At 51.5% G+C, this 11,306-nt stretch overlaps 1 protein-coding gene and 1 long non-coding RNA gene across 2 annotated transcripts; one reads left to right on the top strand and one right to left on the bottom strand.

Annotated features, from left to right (window-relative positions):
- Positions 1-4,103: 4,103 nt before the first annotated feature.
- LOC109749750 (mitochondrial arginine transporter BAC2) lies at positions 4,104-6,907 on the top strand. Its single transcript, XM_020308705.4, has 2 exons — positions 4,104-5,303; positions 5,923-6,907. The coding sequence occupies exons 1-2, from the start codon at positions 5,028-5,030 to the stop codon at positions 6,619-6,621; spliced, it is 975 nt and encodes a 324-aa protein (XP_020164294.1). The 5' UTR covers positions 4,104-5,027; the 3' UTR covers positions 6,622-6,907.
- Positions 6,908-7,426: 519 nt separating this feature from the next.
- On the bottom strand, positions 7,427-8,681 carry LOC120976545 (uncharacterized). Its single transcript, XR_005772245.3, has 2 exons — positions 7,881-8,681; positions 7,427-7,776 (listed from the first exon to the last, which is right to left on the bottom strand). It is a non-coding gene; the product is annotated as an uncharacterized lncRNA (long non-coding RNA).
- Between the last annotated feature and the right edge of the window lie 2,625 nt (positions 8,682-11,306).

The following is an 11,306-nucleotide window of genomic DNA, read 5'->3' as shown; positions in this document are numbered from 1 at the left end:
AAACATAAAACCACATCTAACCAGAGGCTAGATGATTTATTTATTTCTAAACATAACCAAAAAGCAAGAAACTAAAATAAAATTGGGTTGCCTCCCAACAAGCGCTATCGTTTAACGCCCCTAGCTAGGCATGATGATTTCAGTGATGCTCACACAAAGGATAAGAATTGAAACATAAAGAGAGCATCATGATGAATATCACTAGCACATTTAAGTCTAACCCACTTCCTATGCATAGGGATTTTGTGAGCAAACAACTTATGGGAACAATAATCAACTAGCATAGGAAGGCAAAAACAAGCATAACTTCAAAACTTTAAGCACATAGAGAGGAAACTTGATATTATTGCAATTCCTACAAGCATATGTTCCTCCCTCATAATAATTTTTAGTAGCATCATGAATGAATTAAACAATATAACCAGCACCTAAAGTATTCTTTTCATGATCTACTTGCATAAAAAATTTACTACTCTCCACATAAGCAAAATTCTTCTCATTTGGAATAGTGGGAGTATCATAAGAGACTTGAATACTATAAATTGTTTCCTCATTAAAAGAATAATGCTCAGAAAAAGGGTACTCATAATCATGACAAGTTTTATAAATATAATCATCACTACTCTTTGTAGCATAAGTTTTATCACAATAATCATCATAAGTAGCAACTTTGTTCTCATCATAATCGATTGAAACCTCTTCCGAAATAGTGGATACATCACTAAATAAAGTCATGACCTCTCCAAATCCACTTTCATAAATATTATAAGATTCAACATCCTCCAAAATAGTGGGATCATTACTTCCTAAAGTTGACACTCTTCCAAACCCACTTTCATCAATATAACCATCATAGGTAGAAGGCATGCTATCATCATAACAACTTTGCATATCAAAACTTGGGAGGCTAAAAATATCATCATTATTAAACATAGAATCCCCAAGCTTGGGACAAACATTAATTGAAGCAAATATATTCTCAAAAACATCATCTTCATCAAACATAGCCTCCCCAAGCTTGGGCCTTTTCATATCATAAGCATAATCACTCTCATCATTAATAGTGTGGATAGCACCAATAGTATAGCAATTATCATATTCTTCCAAGCAAGTGCCAAAAAGATTTTCAAGATCATAAGAAGTATCATTATCTTCCCAATCATAATCATCACAACAAGCAATAGGCATAACGAGATCATCATCAAGTGCATCATCTTCCACAATTATTTTTGATTCATTTTCATGAGGCACAACAATAATAGGAGCAACATTATTTGGGAGGGATACCCTTTTACCTCTCTTTCTTTTTCTTTTCTTCTTCCTCACCACCTCATGTGTGGGTTCAATCCTCTTTTTGGAGCTCCTTATTAATGAGATTGGTTGAATAGAAGGCTCCTCCTCGTTACCTGATTCATCATAAGAAACAATAGGAGAATATTGGGAAGCCTCTTCCCCTTCATTAGTATTCTCTTCATCTTCTATTTGTTTTCTTTTCTTTATGTAATTGGAAATATAAGGATTTTCAATGCAATTCACCGCACAATACATATAAATTTCCTCTAGATCAAAGCCAAGAAGTTTATAACGGGCAAATTCAGGAAGATAGTTAGTGAAACATTTCATTTCTTCATAACCCATAAGCAAACTAATTTCATTATAATTTGCAAGGGAAATCAACTCATCACAATTTTTGGACACGATTAGATCATGAAACAATTTGCATCGGATAGCTAAATGACCACTTTCATTGCAAAGTCCACAAGTACGGCCAAGAAAATTTAAATTTTCAGCACAAACATCTAGCCTTTCTTGCAACAATTTAGTTTCTAAATACTTATGCCTCTTGCAATATCTATCTTCCCTATTTGGTGTGTACTTGCAAACCCAATGCACCCCACAAAAATTGACATGTTTATAGGAGGCATTTTCATCATAACTAGTGCAATCATCATTAGTACTATGGATATTCAAGGAGTTCATACTAACAACATTGCAACCATGCTCATTATTCAAAGATTTAGTGCCAAACATTTTAATGCATTCTTCTTCTAACACTTTGGCACAATTTTCATTTTCATCATTCTCACGAAAGATATTAAAAAGATGAAGCGTATGAGACAAACTCAATTCCATTTTTCTGTAATTTTCTTTTATAGACTAAACTAGTGATAAAACAAGAAACAAAAAGATTCGATTGCAAGATCTAAAGATATACCTTCAAGCACTCATCTCCCTGGCAACGGCGCCAGAAACTGCTTGATGTCTACTACGCAACCTTCTTCTTGTAGACGTTGTTGGGCCTCCAAGTGCAGAGGTTTGTAGGACAGTAGCAAATTTCCCTCAAGTGGATGACCTAAGGTTTATCAATTCGTGGGAGGCGTAGGATGAAGATGGTCTCTCTCAAACAACCCTGCAACCAAATAAAAAAGAGTCTCTTGTGTCCCCAACACACCCAATACAATGGTAAATTGTATAGGTGCACTAGTTCGGCGAAGGGATGGTGATACAAGTGCAATATGGATGGTAGATATAGGTTTTTGTAATCTGAAAATATAAAAACAGCAAGGTAGCAAGCGATAAAAGTGAGCGTAAACGGTATTGCAATGCGTTGAAACAAGGCCTAGGGTTCATACTTTCACTAGTGCAAGTTCTCTCAACAATAATAACATAATTGGATCATATAACTATCCCTCAACATGCAACAAAGAGTCACTCAAAAGTCACTAATAGTGGAGAACAAACGAAGAGATTATGGTAGGGTACGAAACCACCTCAAAGTTATTCTTTCCAATCAATCCGTTGGGCTATTCCTATAAGTGTCACAAACAGCCCTAGAGTTCGTACTAGAATAACACCTAAAGACACAAATCAACCAAAACCCTAATGTCACCTAGATACTCCAATGTCACCTCAAGTATCCGTGGGTATGATTATACGATATGCATCACACAATCTCATATTCATCTATTCAACCAACACATAGAACCTCAAAGAGTGCCCCAAAGTTTCTACCGGAGAGTCAAGACGAAAACGTGTGCCAACCCCTATGCATAGGTTCATGGGCGGAACCCGCAAGTTGATCACCAAAACATACATCAAGTGAATCGCGTGATATCCCATTGTCACCACAGATACGCACGGCAAGACATACATCAAGTGTTCTCAAATCATTAAAGACTCAATCCGATAAGATTACTTCAAAGGGAAAACTCAATCCATTACAAGAGAGTAGAGGGGGAGGAGCAACACAAGATCCAACTATAATAGCAAAGCTCGCGATACATCAAGATCGAATCACCTCAAGAACACGAGAGAGAGAGAGATCAAACACATAGCTACTGGTACATACCCTCAGCCCCGAGGGTGAACTACTCCCTCCTCGTCATGGAGAGCGCCGGGATGATGAAGATGGCCACCAGTGAGGGATCCCCCCTCCGACAGGGTGCCGGAACAGGGTCCCGATTGGTTTTTGGTGGCTACGGAGGCTTGCGGCGGCGGAACTCCTGATCTATTCTGTTCCCCGAAGTTTTTAGGGTATATGGATATATATGGGCGGAAGAAATACATCAGGGGAGCCACGAGGGGCCCACGAGGGTGGAGGGCGCGCCCAGGGGGTGGGCGCGCCCCCCTGCCTCGTGCCTTCCTCGTTGCTTTCTTGACGTGGACTCCAAGTCTCCAGAGTTGCTTTCTTTCAAAAAATAACTTCTCCAAAAGGATTCATTCCGTTTCGACTCCGTTTGATATTCTTTTTCTTTGAAACACTGAAACAAGGGAAAAAACAGGAACTGGCACTGGGCTCTGGGTCAATAGGTTAGTCCCAAAAATAATATAAAAGTGCATAGCAAAGCCCATAAAACATCCAAGATGGATAATATAATAGCATGGAACAATCAAAAATTATAGATACGTTGGAGACGTATCAGAAAGCTCGAACGGAGGGAGAATGGTGGCGGTGAGGGAGGGGGCTAAATAGGGGTGGACTCGGCGGGAGGTGAGCCGAAATCCCCCCCCCCCCCCCCCCCCCCGATTTTTCAGCGACGCGGGCGAGCTCGCGCCATCTCCCTGGTCGCACGAGGAGAGAAGCGCGTCGCCCTCCCCTGCCTCGCCCGAGCCAGGCTCGCGAGCTACTGCCGATTCGGGCGTTTCCCCTGGGCCTGGCCTGGATGTGCTTTAAGTTCCGTGCGATGCGGGCCGCACAGTAAACACAGGCAACCAAACGGGTAAAATTCTTTCCGCGCGGGTCAGGCTGGGCCATATGCAGGCAACCAAACACGTCCATAATGTTGCTCAATACTATCAACAAAATGCAAACATGAAGTACTCCCTCCGCTTCCATAATTTTTTGTTGTGCCTTTAGTTCGAATTATGGAGCGAAGGGACTAGGGAACAAAAAGCAGGCTACATTCTAAATGGGCGTGATACACTGGCACGTCATGGGGCAAATACGACGGCCTGCGCCTGCCCCATACGCAAGCCTCGGCAAATACTCCACTCCGCTTCCACTACACTAGGCTAGCAAAGCAGAGCAGCAACGTATTCAGGTTGGGACGGACGCTCGGGAACAGAGCGCTTGTCCGTTTCCTTCGCGCTCACTCCCCGTGCCCACAAATACCGCCACCCGCCATCTCTCTCCCAGTACATGTCCTCACTTCTCTTCTCGCTCTTCTCCTCCTCCTCCCGCGGTGCCATTGCCGCCCGTGCCCTACCAACCCACCCACGCGGAAAGCATTCGCTTCACCCACCGCCGCACGCGCCGCGCGTCAGGCCGGCCGTCCGTGTTCCTCGGCTCCGCCCCTGCTCTCCAACGAGTCCGTGCGGATAGAGAGCCCTTTTCCGCTTTTGGAATCGGCACCAAAAGGGAAGCGGGAGATCCGGGTGCTTTTCTTGGCCGGCCGATCCTGCTGGTATATACGATCCGGTCCATTCCCCCGCGCGAGGGCGCCCGAGAGAGCGGCGATTCCAGGGGGGGGGGCGGTGGTCTGGTCCGTGGATGGTCGTCGTCGTCGTCGTTTGGCCGGACCGTGTCGATGGAGTTCTGGCCCGAGTTCTTGGCGAGCAGCGGCGGGCATGAGTTCGTGGCGGGAGGCGTCGGCGGCATGGCCGGCGTGCTGGCGGGCCACCCGCTGGACACGCTCCGCATCCGCCTGCAGCAGCCGCCGCGGCCCGTGAGCCCCGGGATCACCGTCGCGCGGGTGGCGCGCCCGCCTTCCGCCGTCGCGCTGCTGCGCGGCATCCTCCGCGCCGAGGGCCCCGGCGCGCTCTACCGCGGCATGGGCGCGCCACTCGCCTCCGTCGCCTTCCAGGTGAGCCAGCCAGGTTTAGGAACGTAAAATGTTTCACGCAATCAGGCCGCCCGGCGTGTGGAGTCCATGAGATCGTGAGTTCTTTGGTCACGTCTTCCTTTTTCCAAAAGTTTGCAAATATCGTTTTCGAGAAGAAAGTGTTCAAACAGATGGTACTACTACACGACATGAACATCTATGACACGACTAAGTAAATGAGCTAGTTTTTTTAGGATAGTAAATGAGCTAGCTATCATATAGGACGGCGTCACTTTACGTGCTACTACGAAAAGATCATTTGTTTCTCCTCTTGCTTGGCGCATTTGAAGTCTTGTAGTTTTGCATCCTCCGCCTTTGCTTCCTTTCCCTGTATCGTTGCGTCGCGCTCATTCCGGTGGTTCACATGGCGTGGCGGCCTTTCTGGTCTGTGAAGTTGTGCTCGACAATAAATGCTGTAAAGTACGATGATGCACATGTTTCATGTTTGCTCGTGAGATTAGGCTTGCGTCGGAACGTACTATGCTGCCTAACATTGGCCATTTGGCCAACGACATTTGCAAGTCTGCACTCCGTAACAGTGCGTGTGCTGTATTTGCAGTAGAATCATGTCAGAAACTGAGCTCAGAATTTTATGTCGCAGAATGCAATGGTCTTCCAAGTCTACGCGATCCTCTCGCGGTCGCTGGATCGACGGATGTCCACCTCCGAGCCGCCCTCCTACACAAGCGTGGCACTCGCCGGCGTGGGCACCGGGGCGCTGCAGACGCTGATCCTGTCCCCCGTGGAGCTCGTCAAGATCAGGCTGCAGCTGGAGGCGGCGGGGCGGAAGCGCCAGGGGCCGGTGGACATGGTCCGGGACATCATGCGGAGGGAGGGCCTGCGCGGCATATACCGCGGGCTCACGGTCACCGCGCTCCGGGACGCGCCGTCGCACGGCGTCTACTTCTGGACGTACGAGTACGCGCGGGAGCGGCTGCACCCGGGCTGCCGGAGCACGGGGCAAGAGAGCCTCGCGACCATGCTCGTGTCCGGCGGCCTAGCCGGGGTCGCCAGCTGGGTCTGCTGCTACCCGCTGGACGTGGTGAAGTCGCGGCTGCAGGCGCAGACGCAGACGCACCCGCCGTCGCCGAGGTACCGCGGCGTCGTCGACTGCTTCCGGAAGAGCGTGAGGGAGGAGGGGCTCCCGGTGCTGTGGCGCGGCCTCGGCACGGCCGTGGCGCGGGCGTTCGTCGTCAACGGCGCCATCTTCTCGGCCTACGAGCTGGCCCTGCGATTCTTGGTGCGCAACAACGGTCGCCAGACGCTGGTAATGGAGGAGATGAAGTGCCATGATCACTGATGCGAATGCGATTCCATCCGTTCGCAGCAATGGAGTTGCCCGCAGCGGCATGCGCACGTCCGCGGGGTTGTACATAGGATTATAATCCATGGGACTGGGAATCGGTCGTGGAGATCATACCATTTGCAGGTGTGGTTTTCAGAGCGTAGTAGCAGTTAGTTGCTTCAGAATTCACAGAAATTGGCACTATAGGTGTGCTTGTTGACGACGACGATCAATTCTCCAATGTCTGGGGAGAAGCTATTACATGTATAGTACAAGAAAATCAATGGAGATCATGAGTCAATGACCAGGTGTGGGACCAATGAACTGCGATCAGAATTCTTGTCTGACGGGAGATTGTGTTCTCAGCCATGGGATCCCATGTATGCTTTGCTCACGTTGCGTGGATGGCTCCAGAGTCATGAATTCCCTCGTAAGCACGAGCGCGACGGTGCAAGTGATGCATGGAAATGCAGATTTTTCCTGGTAGCTCTCAGTGGCAAGTTTTCACAGGAAGAGGGCAAAAACGGATTAGCTTTCTACGGAGCACTTGTGGACGATACAGAATTGCCATTTCTGTGGAATCCTGCGCCACTACTTGCGGTAGATACCGTGTGTTTACCACAGCCAAACAGGTGTGATTCCAATTCCAGATGGGATCACGCTGATTTGATGTTGAGGTCCCCGTCTCCCGGATCCCTTCCTAGGAGAGGGGAGCCCCACGTATAGAACGACGCAGTTAAGTAAAACACTCAGGGCGTGTTTGGTTAGTTTCTCCACCGGCCTGACTAGGAGAGCAAAAATGAGCCAGGAGCAGGGCATGGATAAGAAAAAACAGGGTCAAAAAGTAGATGACTAGTTGATTGGTTGCCTGCATTAGGGGTTTTGTCATTGGGATGCAATTTTCACCCGGCATTTGGTTGCATACATGCATATGATTAGGAGTTAACAACAAAGCTTAACACCCACCAGGTTTGGCATCTCATTTCGTCGAACACGTTGAGCGCGCCGGAGATTCCTCTGCCCATCATGTCCACCGCCAGCTCCCGGCGACCATGGGCACGCTCGCCACCTGGACTCGTCCACGCACGGCACCGTGGCCGCGCCCGGCTCGTGGCCGTGGACGCGCCCAGCTCCGGCGGCAGCCGCCCCGTGATGTTGTTCTGCAGCAGCCTGAAGCCCCGTACACTTCAGAGTTCATAGAGCACACAAGCAAGCAAGAAGACTAAGAAGTAGCAGCCTGAAGCCCCGTGCACTTCAGAGTTCAGAGAACACACAAGTAAGCAAGAAGACCAAGAAGCAGCAGCCGCGCCGGACGCTCGCCCATGAGCTCCAGCCGCTCCAGGTCGCGGTGTCGTGCTTTCCCTAATCATTTGATGGATGTGGAGGAGTGTGCGAGAGAATTGGGTAGATCATGGCCAGGTCGCGGTGCCACATGAGCGTGGAGGAGTCCACGGGCTCCAGCCGCTCCAGGTCGCGGTGCTCGTCCACGAGTGCACGCGTCGGTCCGGCTTCAGCTTCAGCGTCAGCAGGAGGTGCGCGCGCACCAGCTCCGACCGCGTTGTCCGCTGTTTCGCCCGGGACCCCCGTCCGGGCCGCCCGCTGGAGCTCCGACAGGCCGGCCTGCTTGAGCGCTGCGGCCGTCGCAGTGAGGCGGTCCCCGCAGACGGATCCGGTGAGGGCGAGTTCGGCGGAGGTCCGGCGATGGGATGCCCGCGCTTGCGCCGGCAGCGGGCGGCGGGAAGCGCGACCGGGGCGGCGAGCGAAGTAGGCGAGGGTGTGCTCAGAGATGAGGTGCTCAGAGAGGAGAGGGATTAGGGAAGGTTAGGGAGGTGATTATCTGTCAACACGTACGAGCCGAGCCACCCAGGTACGCTCGAGAGCATCGCTCGGGCCTGGCTCACAAGAAACTGCTGATTCGAACGTTTCCAGTGAGCCAAGCCCAGAGGTGCTTTAAGAACCGTGCTATGCAGGCCCAACAGTATATGCGTGCAATCAAACAGCCCACCTCCATAAAGATGCTGCATCGCGCGGGCTTGGTTGGGCTCGATGTGGCAACCAAACTCGCCCTCAAAAGTTGTGTGGAGAGGAAGGAGATGGGGAATTCATACTTCAGTATTTCATTTACTGTTGAAACACCCGACACCACTGGGTCATATAGCGCGTGTGTGCCTCCTCCTAGTGGTGCATGCCGGCGGTTAGGGCATCCCAACGGCGACCCGGATTTACATCGCTAAATAATCTGTAATCGGCAGCAAGAACTCTGAATCAAGAAAAACACCAAATCGATTGGAAATGTACGCTCCCGTGGGAGTCGAACCCTCCATAGGTGCCTTGTTCTATCGAGAGATGAGCTAAGGAGCGGCAACCCCTACATGAGTTCTTTGTGCCGTCCAGAAGGGCACCAGAAAAAAACCAATAAAAGATCAAACGAAGCGGAATTGGTAACGTCCATGGACAGGGGAACCAGTCCGCGGACATGGATGCGGGAGGCCGTCATCCAACGCTGTCCGCATACATACGGCCAACAATTCAAACTAAGTGGACGAAATTCGTTCAAACACGGCCGGATTTCATATAAACATAATGGATTTCACTTAAACTAGGATATTTTTTACATAAAACCAAACGATATTCCGTCCGGTAAACTAAAAACCTTAAAACAATAACCCTAAACTACTCTATACTTGAGATGAGCTCGCAGGCCATGTCGGGCTGGCCGACGGCTCCTCCTTCGTCATCGTCGCCCGATCCGGCGTCGGAGTCGTCGGGCTTTGGGCGGCGGAAGATGGCGGCGTCACGGCAGGGCTTTCCGGAAACCATGTGACGCTCGCGGATGATCCTCTCCACTTCCTCCTATGTCGTGCGCAGTGCAGCCGCGACCACCGACAACGTGGGTATGGTGAGAGGGCGCTGGGCCTGGGAGGAGGCGGCGATGATCTCGCTGAGAGACCACTCCTCGTCGTACTTGGCCATCTCTCCGTCGAGGCGACGGAGACGCCGCTTGCTCGTCTCCGCCGTCTTCACGTAGCGGTCTGGGGCCTAGGCGTACGCCAGCTCCGGGTTCGCCGCGATGTGTGGCGGCGGGACGTTGGAGTTTACAGCGCTAGAATTAGATCAAGAAGTGCCACAAGGGGCCCACGGGCCTGGGGAGCGCCCGGCAGCTTGTCTCTCCCTTGTGGCTCTTCATGTCTTCTCTAGAAGCTTCTAGGGTCCCTTCTGGTCCAGAAAAAATCGTTAAAAAGTTTCATAGCGTTTGGACTCCGTTTGGTACTGTTTTCCTGAAAAAGCCAAAAACATGCAAAAAGACAACAACTGGCACTGGGCACTAGGTTAATAGGTTAGTCCCAAATATGATATATAATTGCATAATAAACAACCAAGATTGATACTGTAATAGCATGGAACAATCAAGAATTGTAGATACGTTGGAGACGTATCACAGCGACTTGATGGCTGCCGTAACGGGGGTCCGGCTGGTGTTGTTGTTGTCTCCAGCCGGCCTGGGGTTAGCTGGCTAGGCCTGGATCGCTTTGCCAGTTGTGTCGAGCCGGACCTGAATGCGCAACACAGAGTCGGCCATGGCGTACTTGTCCGCCTTGGCCATGAGCTCTACCATGGTCGCCGGCTCGGAGCGCATAAGCTTGTGCTTGAGGAGGGTGCCGTCTCGGCAGCCCTTGGTGAAGTATTGGATCGCCTGCACCTCATGGACTCCCGCGTAGGAGTTGCGCAGCTCCGTCCACTACGTGAGGTAGTCGCGGAGAGACTCGTCCGGCCCCTGGACACAACTGGAGAGCTGGCGGAGCCGGCCGGGGCGCTTGTAGGTGTCGGTGAAGTTGCGCATGAACGCGTCCTCGAAGTCTAACCAGGTGTTCATGATGTTGGCCGGCAGGTCATTCAGCCACGTCCCGGCCGAGCCAAGCAACATGAGGGGCATGTAGCGCACCGTCACACGTTTGTTGCCACTGGCGATGTCGACGGCCATGGTGTAGTCGGCCAGCCAATCCTCTGGCTTGGTGACCCCATTGTTCCTGGGGGTGTCGCGAATGAGAGTGAAGCCCTTGGGAAAAGGCTCACCGTGGATGCGCGGCCCGAAGCAGGCCGGGCCGACAGAGCTCTCCTCTTCTAGCGCGAGGGACCGCACCAGCCGCTCGATGCGGTGCCGAGCGTCGTGCTCGTCCTGGGGCTCGTGAGGCCCCAGTCGGTTGGTGATCATGGGACACGCAGCTGGTCCAATAGAGGTTGGCCGCTCCCGCCGCACGGACGGGCGTTGCCGAGCCGACTGCCGGCGCCCATCACCTTCTGGCTCATCCAGCCGGCTCATGACAGCCGTCGTGTCTCGGTTGCGTTGGCCCTGGCGCTAGCTCCCGTCGCTGGGAGCAAGCGAGGAGGAAACCTAGAACATATGTCGGCGGGCACCGGCCAGCTGCCGGTCATCCTCCTGAAGAGGAGGGGACTTTGAGCCGGAGGCAGTCGGCTCGAACTACGCCAGCAGTGACGAGGTCACGGATGTGCTGCTGCTACTGCAACAATTCCTAGCCTTCCGGGTGATCCAGGTCGGGTGTGGCTTCCTGAGCTGCCCTCATGTTCTGGACGGGGGTATTGTAGATAGGCCGGTTCGCGCCAAGCAACTCACCAATGGCACGGCCACGACGCCACACGTCCCGCGTCGGCTAGGCTCAACGCCAGCCGGACTGAAGTCG

This window comes from Aegilops tauschii, chromosome 3 (genome assembly GCF_002575655.3).
Source record: "Aegilops tauschii subsp. strangulata cultivar AL8/78 chromosome 3, Aet v6.0, whole genome shotgun sequence".
NCBI lineage: Eukaryota > Viridiplantae > Streptophyta > Magnoliopsida > Poales > Poaceae > Aegilops > Aegilops tauschii.
Note: the sequence above shows the minus strand (reverse complement) of the source record. Positions and strands in the feature narration are given on the sequence as shown.